Source organism: Schistocerca serialis, chromosome 9, assembly GCF_023864345.2.
Source record: "Schistocerca serialis cubense isolate TAMUIC-IGC-003099 chromosome 9, iqSchSeri2.2, whole genome shotgun sequence".
In the NCBI taxonomy this organism is placed as follows: Eukaryota; Metazoa; Arthropoda; class Insecta; order Orthoptera; family Acrididae; genus Schistocerca; species Schistocerca serialis.
In genome coordinates, this window is record NC_064646.1 from 281,301,985 (window position 1) to 281,325,746 (window position 23,762).

The 23,762-nt window shown below is 44.9% G+C and overlaps 1 protein-coding gene across 1 annotated transcript in view; it reads left to right on the plus strand.

Annotated features, from left to right (window-relative positions):
• The first annotated feature begins 4,126 nt into the window (after positions 1-4,126).
• The window catches only part of LOC126419548 (alpha-tocopherol transfer protein-like), a 36,694-nt gene continuing 17,058 nt past the window's right edge, over positions 4,127-23,762 (plus strand). The window contains exons 1-2 of the mRNA XM_050086738.1: positions 4,127-4,265; positions 14,727-14,886. Of these exons, the coding sequence (XP_049942695.1) occupies positions 4,127-4,265; positions 14,727-14,886 (299 nt within the window). The remainder of the gene's footprint in view (positions 4,266-14,726; positions 14,887-23,762) is intronic.

Sequence of the window (23,762 nt, forward strand, 5' to 3'; positions counted from 1 at the left end):
ATGAAGAACAAAACCCTTGAGAACCTGTACTTCACTACACCACGAGTCAGATTTTGATTCGCTCCCTGTTGCCACGTGTGTAAGAAGCCGTAGACGAAATTTTTCCCCTAAGTCCGTTATATCACGAGTTATGTCCATACAGCTAAACGCCTTAAACAAATCAAAGAGAATACTATCTTCCACGAGTACCCCCTGAAAGTAACTCGTACAGAAATGATTAAACACACGTGATGCTGATTCTTTTTAATAAGTAATATTTCAACAATGACATGTTGCTGTCCCAGAACACACAGTCCTGTCTCCGACAGCAGATACAGGATCATGGTGGTTCTAAATAGGAGCCAGATAGTTCAATGAGTTAACTCATGGTGTACAGTCATCGTCTATACAGTAATGTGGGAGCTAAATACACAGAACCAAAAAAATGCCAACATCAAGAAGGAGCTGTACATCAAAAACGAAAGTTGGTAGCCATACTTCTACATGACGTCTATTCAAATCTCGCGCCAGTCGCATAAGAGTGGCGCTAGTATCGACACTATGAGCAGGCACGCAAGGCTTTAAATACAAGCTGTAACGATCGTGAGTGTCTTTCCTGATAACCTTAGTAAGGCCAACCATTTTGCTTCTTACCTCTCCGATGTCTTTACTCTCCCTTACAATCCCCAGTTCAATTATTCCCTCTTCCCTGATGTCCACAATCGAACTGACACCTCTACCCCTCCACTCGCTCCTGGCTTCCACCACTTGGACAACATTACACACACCAAGCTCAATGCCCAGATTACTACTCAAGATATCATATCTACGCTCCACACGAAACGCAACACCGCTCCCGGTCACGACCGTGTTACCTATCGTCACCTCCGTGAAGTTCCGGCCTCCTTCCTCTCCACCCTGGCCATACTTTATAATGTGGTATTGTCCACCGGCTTCTACCCCGCCCTGTGGAAAACCTTCTGGATCCTGTTGTTCCTCAAACCCGACAAACCGCCATACGCTGTCTCTTCCTACTGTCCGATCAGCCATACCTCAGTCTTCAGCAATGTCCTGGAATCCATCCTCTCCCGACGCATCCACCAGCATCTCCACCAGCACCGCCTCCTTCCGCTACCCAACGTGGCTTTCAGCCGTCTTTCTCTGCTGATGACCTTCTCCTTCACCTCACTCACCTCCTCTCTGAACAACTCAACTCCTATCGCTCCGCCATCTTCCTCTCCCTCAACCATGACATGCCTACAACTGTGTATGGCATTCCGGTCTCCTCTTCAAGCTCCAAACCTTCGCCCTTCCTATTAACTACGTCAATATGGTCGCCTCTTTTCTTTCCCACCGTCCTTCCTATGTCACCATCCATAACACGGATTCCTACACCTTCTACCCCTCCACCGGTGTGCCCCAAGGTTCCGTACTCTCCCCTATTCTCTACCTTCTTTACACAGCGGACATGCCGCCACCTTCACCCGTCTTGCACCTTCTCCAGTACACCGATGACACCGCCTTTTTTGCCCTCGCCCCCACCCTGCAACGCTCCCATCACCTTCTCCAATCCCATCTTGTTTGGTTCACCACTTGGTGTAACCAGTGGCTGCTTAAGGTCAATCCTTCCAAAACCCAGGCAATCATTGTAGGCAAAACCACCCCTTCCTTCCACCTCCTTGATTTTCATGTCACCATCTGTGGCCATCCTATTTACCTCACCCCCACCCTCAAGTACCTTGGTGTCACCCCTGACCATCGCCTTTTCTGGACTCCCCATCTCTGGATGATCCAAGCCAAGGCACGTTCCTGACTCCACCTCCTCAAATTCCTCTCTGGCCGCACATGGGGTCTGGACCCCTCAAACATCCTCCACACCTCTAAATCCCTCATCCGCCCCATCCTCTGCTATACTCATCCTGCCTGGATCTCTGGCCTCTCACCAACTATGTCCCTCCAAATCCTCGAACGCCATGCACTCTGATTCACCTATTACATCCGCCTCCCATCCCCCACGCAGACCCTGTATGACTCTGTTCCCTTCCTGTACCTTCTCCTTTTCCTCGAACGGATATGGATCCTTTACACCTACTGCCAGCTCGATCCACTACACCTGCTTGTTTCTCCCATCCTCGCCCATCCCAATGTGCTGCTGCAGCTGTATTCTTGCATCCCACCTGCTCTCCACCCCCTCCATACCCGTTCCCAAGGTGTCTTCCGCCAACTCCCCCTCTCTGATGATGTTCTTTGTCCTTGTCCTGTCCATCTACCCCTCCTACCAGCTCTGACTCTTCCCTCCCATTCCCCCATTCCCTCTTTTCCCCCAGGGCTCCCTCTCTCCCTTCTTACCTTCCTGTTCTCCCCCTCCTTTCTCCCACATCTCCCACTTCCACCCCACTCCCTGGGCTTCCGACCCCTCCCTTCTCTCCACCCCACACTCTCACTCCTTTCTCCCACTGGCTCCACCCCCCCTCCTTCCTGCCCTCCTACCTCTCCCTTTGTCCTGGAGGCAGACTCCCCCCCCCCCTTCGTCAGTGTGAGTGCTTCGCCAATGATCGTCACCAGTGTTTCCATGCATCAGTGTCTCTCTGTCTGTGTACAGTGTTTTCATCGGTTTTCTACTACATTCGCATCTCGATCTGGATGTCTTCATCTAATCAACTCGTGCAACCCTTCATTTACAGTGCCTTCTGTCGAACGACTTCTGATTTATTTGTGCAGTGTCCATTATGTGTTTACCATACTTTTTATGTTTTGTCTGTATTCCGTGTCTATATGTTGTGTCTCTTGGCCGAAGAGTGGTGTATGTAGGCTACTGCCGGCCCGCCTCAGCTGAGGCATGAAATAACAATAAGAGAGAGAAAATCGTGTCAGTTGCTTTTGAGACTGAACGTGGTGTTGAAGTGAGTCAAGAATGCCTTTAAGGCGACAAAGACGTCATCATAAGATCCTCACTGTGTTTGAACGGGGTCGTGTAATAGGGCTACAAGAAGCTGGATGTTCGTTCTCCAATACCGCAAAAAGGCTTGGCATTAATGTAATCACTATAGATAGCAGGTGGATGCGGTAGGCACTATAGTCACTAGAACGTATGGTCCCAAAAGTTCCGGGTTCAGGACAGCCGCGCGGTACTACCGAGACAGAACATCATCGTGTTCGGCATATGGCTCTGACGCATTTTAGCAGAAAGTGGCACCACAGTGACACAACGAATTACAACAAATCGGTTACTTCAAGGACAGCCCCGTAGCCTGCATTCCACTGACCCCCACCCCCAATGAAAACGCCATTTACGACTTAAGTGGCGCCAAGCGATAGCTCATTGGAGGGCAGCGTGGAGGTCTGTTGTGTTTCCTGATGACACCTATTTCTGTCTCGGTGCCAATGACGGCCGTGTGTTGTTTAGACGAAGGGCCTGCAACCAGCTTGTCTGGTGCTAGACACAATGGAACTACACCTGAAGTTGTGGGCTGGGGTGTGATTTCGTATGACACTAGGAGCACTGTCGTGGTTATGCCATGTAACCCGGCTGCAAATTGGTACGTCGGTGTGGTGATTCAACCTGTTGTGCTGCCGGTCATGAACAGCTATCCACCAGGTTTTTCCAGCGTGTTAAGGCCACATACCGCTTTTGTAACCCAGTATGCTCTAAAGACTGTCGACAAGTTGCCTTGGTCTGCTAGATCGGCAGATCTGTCTCCAATTGAGCACATACGGGACTCCGTCGAAAGAAAACTCTGGCGTCATCCACAAGCAGCATTAACCGTCCATGTATTGACTGACCAAGTGCCACAGGCCTGGAACTCCACCGCACAAACTGACACCTGGCACCTATACAACAAAATTCATACACGTCTCCATGTTTGCAATCGACATTCTAGTAGCTATACCAATTATTAATGTGACAGAATTTCACATTGGCAATAACTTATTTCGCACTAACACTTAGGTGTGATCTTGCAATGTTAATCACTTTCATTTCCAGACAAATGTATCGCGGAAATTTAATTAGTCTAAATTCATTAGTGTTCGTTGTTGCGAATTTTTTTTCCTGTCAGGCTATTTTATTTTAGAAGAATGTCAAGGAGAAGTACATGAACCGCTGATTATCCTAAAATTGTTTCTGTTGACTACCTCGTTGTTACAGATGAGTTACCGGCAGATTTCGCCCGAACTACAGGCTATAGCGCAGAAGAATCTGAATGAGGACCCCAAGAGGAGGGACGAAGACATCAAGCACATCAAGGAGTGGCTGAAGAAGCAGCCCCACCTCAAGGCTCGCGATGGTGAGTGTTGGTGCGCCGTCGAAGAACACTCGCTACTAGCAATTATGTTTTATTTTTCAGAGATACGTCGCTGATATACATAGCAAATTTCCCAATAGCAAAGCCAAGAGAATCGTATCACCCATAGAATCTTTTTATATTTACTGATCTTGATTTAAACATACCACGCAACGGAGATCTCCTTTACGTTATCATCATTCGTCTTCCGAAGTTATACAATTACCTGAGTATGCAGGTGGCGGCTATTACACTAACACAGCGTAATTTCCAACCAAAGATACGTTTCTTTTACATAACCTAAAGCAAATATACTCATGTGACAGAAGTCATGCGATACTTCCTAATATCGCGTCGGACCTCATATTGCCCAGCGTATTGGAGCATCTGGACTTGGAATGGACTCAACAAGCCGTCGGAAGTCGCCTGCAGAAATACTGAGCCATGTTGTCTCTATAGACGTCCATATTTGCGAAAGTGTTGTCGGCCAGTGCAGGATTTTGAGCACTAAAGGACTTGTCGATTATGTCCCATAAATGTTCGATGTAATTCATGTCGGGCGATCTGGGTGGCCAAATCACTCGCCCGGATTGTCCAGAATCTTCTTCGAACCACTTGCGAACAATTGTGGCCCGGTGACATGGCGCACTGTCATCGTTAAAAGTTCCATCGTTCTTTGGGAATATTAAGTCCATAACTGCCTGAAAATGGTTGCCAAATAGACGAACATAGCCATTTAAATTCAGTGATCGGTTCAGTTGGGCCAGAGAACCCAGTATATTCCACGTAAACACAGCTCACAACATTATGGATCTACCACCAGCTTGCAAAGTGCCTTGTTGACAACCTGGGTCCATGGCTTCGTGGAGCCTGCGCCACACTCGAATCCTACCATCAGCTCTTACCAGCTGAAATCCGGACTCATCTGAACAGTCGTCTAGGGTCCAACCGATATTGTCACGAGCCCAGGAGACGTGCCGCTGGCGATATCGTGCTATTAGCAAAGGCACTCGCGTCGGTCGTCTGCCAGATTTCGCGATCTGTACTAACAGATACGTTCGTTGTGCTGTCCGCATTGGTTTCTGCGGTTATTTCACTCAGTATTGCTTGTCTGTTTGCACTGCCGACCTTAAGCAAACGTCTCTGCTCTCTGTCCTTAAGTGAATGCCATCGGCCACTGCATTATTCGTGGTGAGAAGTAATGCATGACATTTGGTATTCTTTGCACACTCTTGACACAGTGTATATATCATAACATTGATTTCTCTAACGATTTTCGAAATGGAATGTCCTATACGTCTATTTCCAACTACCGTTTCGCTTTCGAAGTCTGTTACAATCATGTCGGATACAGCGTGAATCACCTGAATAAAAATGACAGCTCCGCCGATGCATTGCCCTTTTACGCCTCGTGTACGCGTTACTATTGCCATCAGTATATGTGCATATCGTTGTTCCACGACTTTTGTCACTATAATCACTGCATGGAAAGCACTGTTAGGAATAATGCAAAAACTACAATACACTACAATACAATTTAATACAATAATACTAAAAATTTAAAGAACATGTAAATATGTCATTATCATCAGAGTTTCAATGCGTTTTTGTTGTGGTCTTCCGTCCGAAGATTGCTTTCGTACGGCTTTCCACTGTAGTCTCTCCAGAACAAGTTTTTTCCTCTGTCCATGACATTCATTTGAATCGGCTTACTGTATCCAGACCATAACCTCCGTTTGCAGAGTAGCCCCCTACACTTTCCTCCGTTACTAAACCGACGATTTCTTGTTTCATTTATGATTTCAAAAATAGTGCCGTACTGGTTATGCCCCTACAAAATGCACAGTGTTGAGTATACGTGATTTTTCTTTACCTGCACAACCCAACTTCATGCTTGGGTTTTGCTACGCCTTCCAAATTTTGCATGCCTGTACATACGCACGTCCGGTCTGGTAAATGAAACAGGGTGACCTTGTAGCAGGAGCTCCAGATTAACTAAGTTTTATTCATACGCTATAGAAATTCTACACTATATATTGTTGTACTCTGGTCATACACCTATGATGAGTCTGTCTTGAACAACAATTTCGGTCTATCAGACAGCCTCCTCCATTTATAAACAACTGTGACAAAGTCAAACACCTACAGCCGTCCATATGATTTTATTTTATTTTTTTACAACCAGTTTCAACGCTTCAATGCGCCATCTTCAGGCTGTTGTTGATGCGGTATGGGTTGACATGATCCCTGTATATATCACATCAATTGCCAGCATAGCATGATTCCCAGATAATGTGTCAGCACTCCAACCATCAACTGCCGACTGACTAGAGAAACATTCACATATCAAGTATTGTTGGACTTGAGAAACATTCAAATACCAAGTATTGTTGGCAGTTGATGGATAGAGTGCTGGAACATTATATACGTATCCAGTTATGCTGGCAACTGATGTGACATATATAGGCATCATATCAACCCATACCGCATCAACAACAGCCTGAAAATGGCGCACTGAAGCGTTGAAACTGGTTGCAACAAAATAAAATAAATTCGTAATGACTGCTGTAGGAGTTTTATTTTGTCACAATAGAAATAGGTCGTCTTCCTAAAGAACTCCTGCCAAAAAGATGGACATACAAAAACTTATAAAATAGTCCTGCAAAAGCCATTTTGAGTGAGAGTTCACGTTAGTTTCAACTACTGTCGACTTCCGCAATTTATTTGAACAGGTATACTGATTCTGATACACCACGTGTTTTTACTGTTATGTTGGGTCGTCGCCGTGTAACGCGAGACGTGAGTGAACATATAGTTGCATGATGGACAAGCGCATGTCGGTATAGGGCAAGGTACAGAGAGGGCTGGGTGATGTTCTGGAGGCTGTCCACATTGTTCAGTGTCACTACCGTCTGCAAAAGACTTGGAGGTGCTCGGTCATTGGGAGCATGTGGGAGACTTTCATGTGTGCAGTGATCCACATGCGACCTCTGTCACATCCATAGAGTGGATTTCCTTCATCACGTTTCTTCCGAAATGGTCTCTTATATCACTGTCTGATGTACTTTCTCAGTAAGTGTGCTGTTCTCGAGACTGCACTTTCAAGCGACTTATCTGTAGCGCCTGTAAATAATCTGCTTCCGTCACTGAACACAACTTTCCACCATCCATCCATGAAGTTGGGGTTGTCGCTACTATACACCAACAGAGGTGTGCTGCACCATGGAGAGTCGTGACCGAAGCTTTATAACGTAGCTGCCAGTAATTTATTTCTGAGGTCTCGACTTTCGGATTACAAAATTTGGCCTACTTTTATTGCGTTCGTCATAGGATTAGCAGCAACTGTTCATCTGATGTGGAAGTCCTGGCGTGAATTTAGAAACCACTGGGGTTCGTAACCACAGCGATGAGCAAGTGCTCTTTCCTTGGGCCATCAGCTCGAACATCGATACACTAACGACACCCAGGGCCCAAAATCTTGGGCTGATGTTGGAAAGAATATACAAGCTCTCAAACGTCACCAATAGGGTTTCGCTGAACATCAGATGCCTGCAACTGTGCTTGTCGAAGCTTTCCGGAAGCACCTGCAGTGCTTACTAACACCAGGTGTTCGAATGAAAGGGAAGATTTAAGTCCCGTCAAGGACGAGAACCCTATATACAGAGAACAAACGCGGAACAGGGAAGAATGCGGATTTAAATATGGCATGTCCTCTCCAAAGAAAGCAGCCTGGCTTATCGAAAAGCGATTTAGTGCAATCACTGAATATAATTGGATGAGAGACCAGAAAAAATTGTTCGGTCATAATAAATTTTCCTCTTCTTCTCAGACTGTAAAGGAGTCACACTGCTTCATTGACACGATAAGTGCCACACAAACCAAATGCTCAGCGAAGAGGAAGTGATAAGACTGCAGAAACAAAGTGCAGTTTAATACATCCAACTCCAACTAAGCCAAATTTGGCTCTACACTCAGTACGTAAATTCCACTGCCACGAGGATGGCCATACCGTACCACATTCGATACCGACGTCACTAATTCATGGTAATCCGACCACATAAATAAGACGAATGGTAGAGAGGAGGGCCACACGCCACTCACGAACAGTGTTCACCACTATTAGAGTTCCATCCGAATCACCCTGTACAAGAAATGATTCGCTTGCAAACATTAGATTGACAGTTCAATAAGCTGAAGCTAACGTCGCCAGCGAGAGAGGGCTGAACGGAAGATGACCTAAAACTGACTTGTGATTGGAGATTGTTCTCAGACTATAGACAAATGCCAAGCATAAAGTCTTCACGAAACAAACTCTAATGTAAGGAAACAGTAGTTAATATCCTGTAGCAGATAGAAGCTGAAGTCTTTAACTTCCGATCAGTGAGAATTTTCGGTCTTTCTGTTCGGAACAAACTTGCAAACAGCCCTAACTCCTGAGAGAGAGATAAGTCAGGCATAGTTTAACTTAAGACGTATTTTAAGTAGTTCCGCCGTCTATCTCTGTACAGTATCCATTAGTAACAGAGGTGAAAATAGCAGCGCTTGCTCTGAGAAGTCGACGAACACGCACTGATACGTGAAATCATTATGACCACTGTCCACCGCCAGACTGAATGCCTGTTTGAAGCATTGGGGGCACGAGATGGGTCAAGAAAATTATGTAAGCGAAACAGAGACGAATGGAGGATCATTCTAGCGACGACATGTCTGCAAATAGGGAAATCCACTAATATAACTGGCTTCACAAATGAAGGGGAGTTATGGCTGCACCAGGGAACAAGTATTTCAGAAACAGCGACGCCAATCGGCTCTTGCACATTACTGTGAGTATATATGAAAAGTGGTTGAAGGACTGTGAATCCATGATAAGGTGTCAAGCTGTTGAACGTTCCAGTTTCATCACACAATGTGGAAGTTGGAGGCTTGCGCACTCTGTAAAGTTGAATAGACGGAAATCTATGGCTGCCGTGATGTCAGAGTGTAAACTGCCTGGAGACAGTCCACTGGATAACTTACACTGAGGAGCCAAAGGAACTGGTACACCTGAATAATATCGTGTAGGGCTCACGCGAACACGACGTGGCATGGACACGACTAATGTCTGAAGTAGTGCTGGACGAGAATGACACAACGAATCCTGCTGGGCTGTCCATAAATCCGTAAGAGTGCGAAGGGGTGGAGATCTCTCCTGAACATCAGGTTGCAAGGCACCCAGATATGATCAGTAATGTTTATGTCTGAGGAGTTTGGTGGCCAGCGGAAGTGTTTAAACTCAGAAGAGAGTTCTTGAAGCCACTCTGTAGAAATCTGGGACATGAATGGACGCAGATGATCAGATGACATGCTTACGTACGTGTCGCCTGTCAGAATCGTATCTAGACGCACCGGGGTCCCATATCTCCAACTGCACACGCCCGGCACCATAACAGAGCCTCCAAAATCTCGAATAGTGGCCTGCTGACATGCAGGGTCCATGGATTCATGAGGTTATCTGCGTACCCGCACACATCCATCAGATCGGTACAATCTGAAATGAGACTCGTCCGACCATGCAACATGTTCCCAGTCATCAACAGTCCATTGTCGGTGTTGACGGACCCAGGCGAGGCGTAAGGCTTTGAGTCGTAGTCATCAAAGGCACATGAGTGGGCCTTCAGCTCCGATAGCCCATATCAATGATGTTGCGTTGAATGGTTCGCACGGTGACACTCTATGATAGCCCAACGTTGAGATCTGCTGCATTTCGCAGAAGGGTGGCACATCTGTCACTTTGAACGATTCTCTTCAGTCGTCGTTGGACCCGTTCTTATAGGATCTTTTTTGCGGCCGCAGTGATACCGGAGATTTGATGTTTTACTAGATTCCTAATATTCACGGTACATTCGTGAATTGGTCGTACAGGAAAATACTCCCTTCATTTCTACCTCGGAGATGCTGTGTCCCATCACTCGTGCAGCGAATATAACATCACGATCAAACTCAGTTAAACCTAGAAACCCTGCCATTGTAGCAGCAGTAACCTATCTCAACTGCGTCAGACACTTGCAGTATAGGTGTTGCCGACCGCAGCGCCGTATTCTGCCTGTTTATATATCGCTGTATGAGAATACGCATCGCTACACCCGTTTCATTGGTGTCAAACGCTTGCTAGATGTCGCATTGGATCCCTGTCTGTAGGAAAAAAAATCTCATAAGCCAGTCTTTAGCGGAGTCTTCTGATTGGTGGAGTATTCTATTGTGGGGGTTTTTTAGGAGCTGAGAGGAAAGGAGTAGAAGTACACGCTCGTTTATGGACAGCGGTACGATCGGGCCAATTACTGCACGCAGACCAACTGCTACATATTTTTGAGAATGCTTTATTAAGATGATGGTCAGTCACGTACCATATGTCCTTGCGGACATTGCCAAACCAATGTACCTCTGATTTTATTATGTTCAGATGCTCATAATTGGTAGTTCCTGTCACTTTGCTACTTGATGCCCACAATAATGTGTACAGGGAATGGTACAAACATGGAATACCTCTCTGTTTTTCGTTCAAAAAATTTCTCAGTTTTTCACTCAAAGCAAACAAAATGTCTATAGCGCATACTTTGGGATATATTTTAATTCTTCCTATATTTTCGAATACATACTACGTTGGGAACATTCCTAAATTATGATTAACACAAAGTTTGACATTCTTGGCTACTCAGATTATGGGGTACAAATATGGAATAGTCCATTTGTTTCAAGTTTGTTAAGTTAAAACACTGAAGAAGAGAAATTTGTTAACATCGAGTATAGATTTAAGCGTCAGGAAGTCGTTTCTGAAAGTATTTGTATGGAGTGTAGCCATGTATGGAAGTCAAACGTGGACGATAAATATTTTAGACAAGAAGAGAATAGAAGCTTTCGAAATGTGGTGCTACAGAAGAACGCTGAAGATTAGATGGGTAGATCATATAACTAATGAGGCGGTATTGGATAGAATTGGAGAGAAGAGAAATTTGTGGCACAGCTTGACTAGAAGAAGGGATCGGTTGGTTGGGCATATTCTGAGGCATTAAGAGATCACCAATTTAGTATTGGAGGGCAGTGTGGAGAGTAAAAATCGTAGGAGTAGACCAAGAGATGAAAACACTAAACAGATTCAGAAGGATGTAGGTTGCAGTAGGTACTGGTAGATGAAGAAGCTTGCACAGGATAGAGTAGCATGGAGAGCTGCATCAAACCAATCTCTGGACTGAAGACCACTACAACAAGTTAAAACAAATAATGAGAAATCTTATAATTCACTATCAAAGAAAACACTGTAATACATGATGAAAGAGTAGCAAAACACACGGAATATATCATTTTCAGTTATTAAATTCCTGACTAAGTAATTTCACTTGCAGACGTCCTCTGTCGTGGCATGCACATTCAGTGTGCGCCCACATTTCGCAGATTAGACACGTTACCCATTCTTCGCCTGCCTTGTCCTGCGAATATATACCTGAGCAAAAGAAATAATCGGCATCTTCATTAGTGGGTAAGCTGTTGCCTGGAACGCTGAGGGTGGACAAATCGTCTCTCACACTACATACATCAACCTCAGAATCAGATGATTCTTGGTTTTGGTGGCCTGTGCTTCTTTGTCTCCAGTTTATTTGTTGCTGTCGTTGATACTTCAAGACATCTCTGGCATGGACACGAGGTCTGCTTTTCTTCCCCTGGTGCCTGGCCTCTTCTCTATTTGTGGTACGGGTGAGTTCTGCCAAGATGTAATTTCCAGTGTGGCAGACAACGTTCCTTCCTTGACTGCCACATTAGCCTTTCCACTTTTAGAAGCCACAGCTCCTGCAGATGGTTCATTGACTGGATCATTGGATTAATCACCAATCATTCCTTCATTGGCAACAATGAAATCTGCATCCGTGAAAATGTGATGATTTGACGGGCATATTCCTGTCACCCTAGCTAACTCCCTTGTCTGGTATTTGAGGTAGGCCTTCCCAAACAGTTCGGCGATGTTCATGTTTGTTACTGGACCTGCAGTTTCCCTCATCAGTACGCGTACCTGCTCAGAGTAATGGGCTTTCAGAGGACTCATGAAAACTCTATCCAGTGGGTCCATCTTGTGGGAGGCATGAGGAGGAAGACACAGGATGCTGACATGGTCTTCGTGTGCGAGGTTTATAACATCCATATTTCTGGAGTGGCTATAACGCCCATCCAGAATCAGAAGTCCTTTCTGAAGCAATACTTATAAATAGCACAGTAAGTGACAGTGCAGTAGAAATGTGGAATACTAGTGTACAAATGTGGAATACTATTGTTTCATATTAGTGACACAGCCATCTTGGAATTGAGAAATGCAAATATAACCGAAAATTAAATTTAAATAGGCAACAAACACGACATTTACAACTTAATCTATTACACATCTTTTAAAAAAATATGTTAATATTTTATATGTTACGATAAGAATTAAACTGAAAACCACCAACTTGCGACAATTATTCCTATTCATTAAACTGGCATCACTCACTAACAATGGCTGCCAATTGCAATACGAATTCATCCCAAAGATGTCTACAGTTGCTGAACGTACTTTTCAAGCAGCTCACCAGAGTACAGCACATACAAGGTGAGAAACCATAGGATTTCAAATTATACCCCTGTTCCACATTTGTACATCTTCCTCTAATTATTGCTTTCTTTATTAAATATTTGAAATGATTGTAAGAAAATGGGGTTAAGTTGAACCAAGGCTTTTAATTCAGTAAACAGATTAGATCCCCTTTTTAATTATTGAACCTTTAATTCTTTTGTAAGAACGAACACCCAGAACCAATTTACGAGGGCTATTCTATTCATATCTTTCAACCCGTTGTGCGAGAGAATCATATACGTACCTGAGTTCGTGGGGAGCGATCTGTCTCTTGGTTGATCCAGCCAGCTCAGGTCATTATAACAGCTGAAAGGCTTACTAGCTCGGTTGTCATCTAATGAGCTGCTGACTATGTGAACACTACTGCGGGCCACATGCGATCCCTTCACGCTTGATGTCTTTCTCTATGGCGTTGGCATCTCGTAGCACAGAAACTGTCTGCAGCACAGGGCCAGAATCGTGCAACAGTACTTTGAGAAGCTTAATACTGAACTCACTTTCATATCTTTGGCACTAAATTCCGCTGACCTGAACCATTTGGCTGGCCACTGTGGCCGAGCGGTTCTAGGCGCTTCGGTCCGGAACCGCGCTGCTGCTACGGTCGCAGGTTTGATTTCTGCCTCGGGTATTGATGTGTGTGGTGTCCTTAGGTTAGTTAGGATTAAGTAGTTGTAAGTCTAGGGGACTGGTGACCTCAGATGTTAAGTCCCATAATGCTTAGAGCGATTTGAACCATTTTTTGAACCATTTGGAACTCGCCTGGGACGTTATCAGCTACCAGTGCCAGACCCACCTACAACCAGTCCGTAATTACAGGAATTGCGTTGTCTTTTCGTAGACATTTGGTGAGGTCTGGAAACCTACCAAGTACTTGAGTCCATGCCGCATCCAAGCAGGATCGCTACTGTAGTGCGTTGAACAGATGGATCAATACACTGTTAAGGGGATGGTCATAATATTTTGACTCATTAGTGCATACTGGAGTTAGTCTGTAGATATATTGCTATCTCTGTCAGTGTAACCACTTACTTCAATAAAAGTGTAATAACCAAGGCCTATAAAAGACATTTAATCCAGAATTTTCTCTAACTATTTAATCTAATAAAATGCTTGATTTCTCATCTCTCAAGACTTTCGTGGAAAACATCCCGATCGATCTTACTTGCCCAACCCGAATTTTTTGTTAAGGTGCAGCATAAGCATAGCGATCAGCAACAGTCAAACAAGCGGGTCTCTACACGGTATTCGAAAAGACGTCTACCTCTATGTGAGACCAGTGCGTCACGTCACTCCCTAGCAGACAGTGTTTTAAACAAGAGTGTGTTTTTAGTGAATCGGATAAAATAGATATACCTCAGCAGTTTCATGCTGAGTACGTTCCTCATGCTGTATCCGCAGAATGGCGCTTAGAATAATTATTGTTTATGCCCCTTGTCGGATGACGTAACAAGAAAACATCACATCTCTGAATGTGTTTTACTATTTTTTTATTTACTTTTACTTTCATACCATACCACGGATTGCGCGGCCCCTCCCGGAGGAGGTTCGAGTCCTCCCTCGGGCATGGGTGCGTGTGTTGTGTGTGTGTGTGTGTGTGTGTGTGTGTGTGTGTGTGTTTGTACTTAACATAAGTTAGTTTAAGTAGTGAGTAAGTCTAGGGACCGATGACCTCAGCAGTTTGGTCCCTTAGGAATTAACACACATTTGAACATTTTTGATTTCATAGATTTTTAAATGTTCTTTGTTGATTCCATTGCATCAAAATTTTTATTTCAGTCCACTGCATAACTAGAAACTATGTTGTTTCGCACTATGATGGTGTTTCACAGACGACCAGTGGATCCTGACGTTCCTGCGCGGCTGCAAGTTCTCGCTGGAGAAGACTAAGCACAAGCTGGACATGTTCTACACGATGCGCTCCGCACTGCCGGAGATATTCACCAACAGGGACCCCTTCTCGCCGATAGCCCAGAAGTATCTCAACTCTGCGTAAGTTGAAACATGGCTGCGCCAGTTAAGCTACGATGGTGACATTGCATGATTGGTTTTTGATTCCTTACCATGGTTTTGCCTTCTTACCGAATATCTGTCCCAGGAGCGTAGGATGAACCTGTTCGTCAGACAGTGATCAACAAATCCTTACGTGAAAATGGCTATCATTGGCTTCTGACACAATAATCGCTGTGAGGCTGTTTTCACACCTAATTCGAATAGTGCCAGGCTGTTTTACCATTTCCGCTTTAGAAGTACAGCACATAAACAGTTACATCACGAAAAGCACACAACCAAAATTCACACAGATCGCAGATAGGGTTTCACATACGTGTTACGGTGGCAGATTGGTAACAGGAAAAATAAATGCTACGAGAAATGATCAAAGATGCCACTGAATGTATACTGTGTAGCCAGGCTAATGTGGCCACCTGTCAAAAGGCGGAATAACCACCGTTTGCAGCTCGAGAAGTGTCCGTCCCTGGTTCAAATGTTCAAATTTGTGTGAAATTAGCCGGCCGGTGTGGCCGAGCGGTTCTAGGCGCTTCAGTCTGGAATCGCGCGACCGCTACGGTCGCAGGTTCGAATCCTGCCTCGGGCATGGATGTGTGTGATGTCGTTGGGTTAGTTAGGTTTAAGTAGTTCTAAGTTCTAGGGGACTGATGACCTCAGATGTTAAGTTCCATAGTGCTCAGAGCCATTTGAACCATTTTTTTGTGTGAAATTTTAAGCTTACACACTACGTAACCCAAATTATCCTAAGGACACCCATGCCCGAGGGAGGACTCGAACCTCAGCCTGGATCAGCAGCACAAACTATGACTGCAGCCTCCCAGACCGCACGGCTAATCCCGCGCGGCCCGCCCCTGGTAGCTGAGTGGTCAGCGAGACGGAATGTCATGCCTAATGGCCAGGGTTCGATTCCCGGCTGGGTCAGAGATTTTCTCCGCTCAGGGGCTGGGTGTTATGTTGTCCTTATCATCATCATTTCATCCCCAGCGACAATCAAGTCGCCGAAGTGGCGTCAACTCGAAAGACTTGCACCCGGTGAACGGTCTACCCGACGGGAAGCCCTGCCCACATGGCACTCCCATAGCGCGAGAAGTGGGGGAAGAGAGTAAATGAGGCTCTGGAACGCACCGACAGAGATGTGGAGGCATGCCGATTCTAGTGCTGCGGGCAGTTGCGATAGGTTTGTCGGTTAAGGATCCGTGGTGCGAGCAGCCCAATGGAGGTGGTCCCACAGATTCTCGATGTGGTTTAAATCCGGGGAGTTGGAGGGCCAGGGGAGTACGGTAAACTCATCGTGGTGCTCTTCGAACCACGCACATACCCTTCGAGCTGTGTGACACGTTGCGTTGTCTTGCTGGTAGATGCCATCCTGGCGAGGAAGAACAAACTGCATATAAGGGTAGACATGGTCTCGAAGGATAGATCCATACTTGTGATGATCGATTGTGCCTTCCAGAATGATGAGATCACCCTGAAAATTCCACGAAAACATTCCCCAGACCATAAGGCTCCCTCCTTCCGGCCTCGACCCTTCCCACGATTGTTGCAGAGAGACCGCCATCTGTCCGATGGAGCATAAAACTTGATTAATCCGAAAGGCCACCTGTCACCAGACAATGGACGTCCAGTTGCGGTATTCACGTGCAAATTCCAGCCTTCGTCGTTGGTGAACAGCAGTCAGCATGGTGCCAAGAACCAGGTGCTTGCTGCAGAGAGGCTCACACGCACCAACTTTCGGTGAACCGTCACTTAGGAGATACTATTGGTAGTCGCTTGGTCCATTTGGGTAATCAATTCCTCAACAGATGCACGTCTGCTAGCCCTTACACATCTCCACAGCCGTCATTCACTCCAGTCACCCACGACTTGTTAACCGATTTTTTCATGTTACAGAGGTGCTATTTATTACTTTAATTACTTTTATCATACGTCTTTCACAAACGGAACCATCATCTCCAGCATATAAGTGCTAAATCTATACTTTACTTAAAGACATTAAGATTCAGTCATTCAATCACCTTAGTGATGAATGAGACACTTTTTCTTCAGTCATCAGTCTGATTTGATGCAGCCCGCCACGAATTCCTCTCTAGTATCAGCCTTTTCACTTCAGTGTACCAATTGGAACCTACATCCTCAGTTATTTGCTGGATGTATTCGTATTCCAATCTCAGCCTGCTTCTGCAGTTTTATGATCTACAGCGGCCTCTAGTACCATCAAGCTATTACCTGATGTCTTAACAGGTATCCTATCATCCTGTCCCTTAGGTTACGTAAAGTATCCGAAAAGTGGACAATAGTCTTAGAGGCAGGCATTGCATTAGACAGACAGAGTTTTGTGTAGCCATTGCGAAAGTAATAGTCTGACGCGTCACGTAACAAGGCTGTTGTCGTGCTTAGTACTGGCTGTCGGCTTCGCATTCGACGGCTAAATGGGCAAGCAAATGCATCGCATCCAGTGTGCACACATTCGCTCTTGGAGATCATGCATGTCATCTTACGTTGACTAACACTAAACTGAGTATTTGATGTTCTAAGCTATAGCACACGCTCCAGACAGACACGGTAGACTGTTGCTATTGGCTGGTGTGCCGTGTCTCTTAATTCCGGCCACTCCGCTGCCTTCATCTTTGCTCTCCTCTCTATTAAACATCAGTTACAACCCACCCGCCACATCGTAGCCCGTGGATTTAGTTGAATCTTTTGCAAATTATTCCTTCATTCTGCCCTAGTCTCCTCTCTCTTCAGCTGGTGCTGCTCGAGTTTGGAATTCATTGATCGACGTGTTTTTTATTATTTTATTTTTATCGAATATATTTCTTAACTCGAAATTTTTATTTGCTAAGATTGTCAAGGTCTACATGTAAGTTTATTCTTGCGTCCGCAGCATTTAGTTGTTGTGGTTCGATACTTAAATACACAAGCGTGTAACAGCAGCAAGATGAGAAGTGGCCTGTGGTCAATAATAAGAATGTGAATGACACAAGGCGATAGGGTTTCCGACACAGAAATTATTACGAAAAATGGCGGCATAATTATATGATGTTATCCTCATACTGAAGAAGGGACAAAAAAAAAAATACATGCTAGTAGTCATTATCATCACTATCCAACAAACAAAGGCACTGAAAACCATACGTTACTTCTTAAAATCACTAAAATTCTCTAAGGACTCATTCTTTCAGTGCCTCAGACCAAACTACTTTGATAACTTGTTTTTATCAATAATCTCTCATTTTACCAAGAGACTTGCCTTCTTTCGATTTTATCACGACTACAAGTCGGGCCATCGTTATTTCACACATGATGGTATACAGAAATCTTGCGCAACACGGCCCGCTCTATCTGTTCACAAATATCAGGAGGTTTGCAGACAGCAGCGCTCACGTCGGTGCCGTCTCCAATAACTTCCTGTACGGCTTCGATACACTTCCGCACTGGCATTTTGTGAACAAAATACCAGCGTACCAAGTATCAGCTTCATGGCTGGTTTCAGGACTTTCTTGAAGACTGAACTTAACAGGCTTTCCTTAACGAGACGAACTTGACAAAGGTAAAGGTAATTTCAGCAGCACCCCAATGGAATGCCGCAGGGCTGTTAATATTTACAGATACGTGGTGTTAAGGGTACAAAATGGCTCTGAGCACTATGGGACTCAACTGCTGAGGTCATTAGTCCCCTAGAACTTAGAACTAGTTAAACCTAACTAACCTAAGGACACCACAAACATCCATGCCCGAGGCAGGATTCGAACCTGCGACCGTAGCGGTCTTGCGGTTCCAGACTGCAGCGCCTTTAACCGCACGGCCACTTCGGCCGGCTGTTAAGGGTACAGGTGTTGATATTTTTATAGGTGACTGCGGGCAGTCTACAGAGCAACATTACATTAGTATTTATTTCATTTGCATACTGATTATTGTAGCTATTGAGAGTAGCATGCTTTTATGTTGGTTAGTGTCTCCAAGTGCATATGGCAAGAGCGAGTTATTAATGCTTATTTCCCCCTTAGCGGCAGGTCAGGTGTTGAAGTGTGGACGCAGAATGGTAGCCGTAGTCTCTGATAGGCGTAGTCCACTTAGTGGTACAATTACGGCCGTGCAGAAAACATCAGGCAGTAAAATATATGACACGTTTGCGAGAAGACTGTTAGACTCAGAAAAAAATAACCAATGCACTGAAGTAGGTGCATGTTAAGGTACCAATAACCACAATATCTACCCTTACACCACTAACACCCTGCATGTAAATCACGTTACAGATAAACTCAGAACCTCTATGAGCCTGTTAGCAAGTGATGGCATTTCAACAACAGACACATGTCTCGCAAAACAACCAGGACGAGAAATTCTGTCAAATTGCAGCTTGTACAGACCTTTATCGATAGTGGTTCTTCACATGCACCATTTGTGAGCAACAGTGACAGCCGAAGTCCCGTCCGCAATCTCCGTAAAGTTACTTGGGGGTAGTAGCCCACTGCATCCATTTGTTTCTCACAATACCTGAATATGGCGGTTTTTGCATCCCACTGACCACAAATACAAATTGTTCTTTATACATATGATGGGCAAGTCTCGCTATGTAGTGCACAGAGTAATGTTGAGACTGGCGCGGAACACCTTAATAGACGGTACAAGCAAGGACACAGCGAAACGAGAGTTCACCCTAAATGTTGCAAGCCGACAAATTTCTGAACTAATCCCAAGTCTGTATGTAAACGATGTAATGGATAATTTCAAAACTTCTATGAAGCTGTTCGCAAGCGATGACATTTCGACAACAAACACATGTCTAGCACATATAGTCACAGTTGTATCCAGATCGAAATCCAAATCCACAGCAGGCTGATCAGCACTATGCTACACTCAAGCGCCAAAGAAACAGGTGTATCCACGCGTATATAAAAATAAAAGCAGAGTGCGGCGCTGTGATCGACAAAGCCTATATCAGACAGCAAGTGTCTGGCACAGTTGTTAGATAGGTTACTGCTGCTACAATGGCAGGTCATCAACATTTACGTGAGTTTCAACGTGGTGCTATAGTCGGCGCACGAGCGATGAGACACAGCATCTCCGAGGTAGCGAAGATGTGGAGATTTTCGCACACGACCATTTCACCACGAATGTACCGTGAATATCAGGAATCCGGTAAAACATCAAATCTCCAACATTGCTGTGGACGGGAAATGATCCTGCAAGAACTGGACCAACGACGACTGAAGAGAATCGCTCAGCGTGAGAGAAGCGCAACCCTTCCGCAAATTGCTGCACATTTCAGTGCTGGCCATCAACGGTTCAACGAACCATCATCGATATGGACTTCCGGAGCCGAAGGCCCACTCGTGTACCCTCGATTTCTGCACAACACAAGGCTTTACGCCTCACCTGGACCCGTCAACACCGACATTGGACTGTTGGTGACTGGAAACATCTTGCATGGTCGGACGAGTCCCGTTTCAAATTGTATGGAGTGGATAGACATGTGCGGATATGGAGACAACCTCATGAATCCGTGGACCCTGCATGTAAGCAAGGGACTGTTCAAGGTGGTGGTGGCGGCTCTGTAATAGCGGGTGTGCGGAGTTGCATTGATATGGGACCCCTGATACGTCTAGATACGATTTTGAAAGGTGACACGTACATAAGCATCCTGTCTGATCACCTGCATCGATTCATGTCCTTTGTGCATTCCGACGGACTTGGATAATTCCAGCAGGGCAGCGCGACAACCCACTTGTTTAGAATTTCTACGTAGTGGCTCCAGGAACACTCTTCTCAGTTTAAACATTTCCACTGGCCACCAAACTCCTCAGGCATGAACATTATTGAGCATATCTGGGATGCCTTGCAACTTGTTGTCCAGAAGAGAACTCCACGCCCTCGTACTCTTACGGATTTATGGACAGCCCTGCAGGAATCAGGGTGTCAGCTCTCTCTAGCACTACATTAATCGTGTCCATGCCACGTCGTGTTCCGGCAGTTCTGCGTGCTCACGGGGGGCCCAACACGATATTAGGCAGGTGTACCTGTTCGTTTGGCTCTTCAGTGTATAGTGATGTGCAATGTAGTGCTTGCGCTACAGTATGCGAAACAGTGAGAAACAAGTGAGAAACCAAAGGGTTTGCCCACCCACGTTGCGCCCCCTGGCGGCCTCTGCAGCCACATCGCTCAGTGACTGCGTTCTCTCCACCACGGAGGCGACTGTAGAGTCCATCATGAAAATAGGTACCTCAAGGTCATCTCACCATCATCAGCATTACCAGTTAGTGATAATTTTAAGTGGTACTAAAAATTCCGAAAAGATATTAGACATCGCAAATAATTAATGTCGATTAATAAAATTTCTGGAATAAATTTGTCTAGGCAACACATATAAGTCATTATCATTGCAAGATCATAGCTTAAAGTAAGCACAAGACACGTCATTGCAAATGCGAAATGGTTCAAATGGCTCTGAGCACTATGGGACTCAACATCTTAGGTCATAAGTCCCCTAGAACTTAGAACTACGTAAACCTAACTAACCTAAGGACATCACACACACCCATGCCCGAGGCAGGATTCGAACCTGCGACCGTAGTAGCCCCGCGGTTCCTGACTGCAGCGCCAGAATCGCACGGCCACCGCGGCCGGCGCAAATGCGAAATGCTGGCACATTAATAACTGGTGTAACCGCCAGAATATTGAATGCAAACGTGCATGTATAGTGTTGTACAAGTGCCGGATGCCAGTACGGGGTGAATCTCCATGCGTGTTACACTTGGTCCGTCAATACAAGGGCGGTTCATGCTGTTTATGGATGATGTTGGAGTTGTCGTCCGATCATGTCTCGTATGTGCTCAACTGGAGACAGATCTGACGATCGAGCAGGCTAAAGCAACATATCGACACTTTGTAGCGCACAATGGGTTACAAGAGTGGTATGTGGACGAGCGTTGTCCTGTTGAAAAACACCCTCTGGAATACTGTTCATCCTTGGCAGCACAATAGGTCCAATCACCAGTTTGATGCGTAATTTGAGTCCAGGTGCTTGGGGGGTTGGGAGAGGGGGGGGGGGGGGGAACACGAGAACGCTCCAGCTGCCATACGAAATCACGCCCCTAACCATAGCTCGATGTGATGATCCAGTATGCCTAGCACAAAGACAGAGTGGTTGCACGCTCTCGACTGTCGTCCTCCTAATCAACGTACGGCCATCGCTGGCAGCGAGGCAGAACCAGCTGCCAAGTGAAAACACATCAGACTTCCACCCTGCCCTCCAATGAGCTCTCGCTTGAAGCCACTGAAATTGGAAATTGTGATGTTTTGGGGTCAGGGGAATTCACGTTACAGGGCGTCTGGCTCGGAGTGGTCTTTGAAGTATAACCAGTTTGTGACAGTTCGTTGTGTCACTGTGGTGACAACTATTGCTCAGAATGCTGCTGCAGATGCAGTACAATGCGCCAGGTCTATATGCCGAACACAATGGCACACCACTCGGTATTGTCACGTGGCCGACCGGAGCCCGGACTCACTACGTCCAATCTCAAACGTAAGTAACGCTCACGATCGTTACAGACTCTATTTAAGGCAAACTTAATTAGCATCCTCATAGTGGCACTATTAGGGTCACCGTTATGCCACTGGCACGATACCTGAATAGATATCATCTTTCAGATTGTAACGGGAGATCCTCCTCTAGTATTACTTTTCCTCAACAGTAGTTATCGATACCAGTATTATTTTTCGAATTTTAGACAGATCAGTATTATCTCAGTTGCTCTTCTGAAAACTTTCACATTATTTCATACACAGTATGTTATATTTCAAGCTAAAGTTTACGAAAAGGATTTACCTTATACAAGATTTTAGATTTGATGTTATAATCGATAAGTACTAGTTCTCAATGATAGTTAAAATTATTTTTATTAGAAACCTTTGCACACTTGAAGTTTGTGTTATTAATTACGGAATCCTCTACTGCTTACTATGTTTATTTCCGAATTCATTTATGAAATCATAATCGAAGTTAATAATGTAACGAAAGCCAGCGGGAATTCATTTGCAATATAATTTTCTCCGCAAAGATAGAGTCTTAAGCTTGCCTCTGATGGGATAGTACGTATTTTTGTGCGAACAATGTAATTTCGGCTTTGTTAATATAAAAAATCAAAATACTGTATGGTATACTAATAGCTGAGAAAATGTGTTAACTTAACAAAATGCTGCATCGACAATCTTCAGACTTATTTAGTTCAAACCAACCGTGAAAACCTGATGTGACATTTTCAGCTTCAGGAAACAAATCACTAGACAAGAAGAACTTACTAATTACATGGACTGCACATTGTTTAATGTGAATAATAGATGGAAGTAGGAAGTAGAGGGGAGAATACAACATGAAGAAACACGCCTTACAACTTTAATTTATGTCGCACAACTCTTTCTGGCTGGTGTGAGATTTTTCCCTCATAAGAAAATTCTTGCCAGTTGCTGTGAATAATATAAAAACTGTTACAAGACATATAGAAGAAAAATTACTTTTTGCTTCAACCTGTTCAGAAAACAAAGCCACTGGCATATTTGGACCGAAGAAAATGTATGGATATTATGAAAGTTTATAGAAGCATGCGATACATACACTGAAGGGCCAAAGAAACTGGTACAGCTGCCTAATATCGTCTAGGGTCAATGTGAGCACGCAGAAGTGCTGCAACACGACGTGGCATGGACTGGACTAATGTCAGAAGTAGTGCTGGAGGAAATTGACACCACGAATCCTGTTAATGTGTAAGAGGACGAAGGGGTGGAGATCTCTTCTGAACAGCACATTGCAAGGTATCATAGATGTGCTCAATAAAGTTGATGTCTGGGAAATTTGGTGG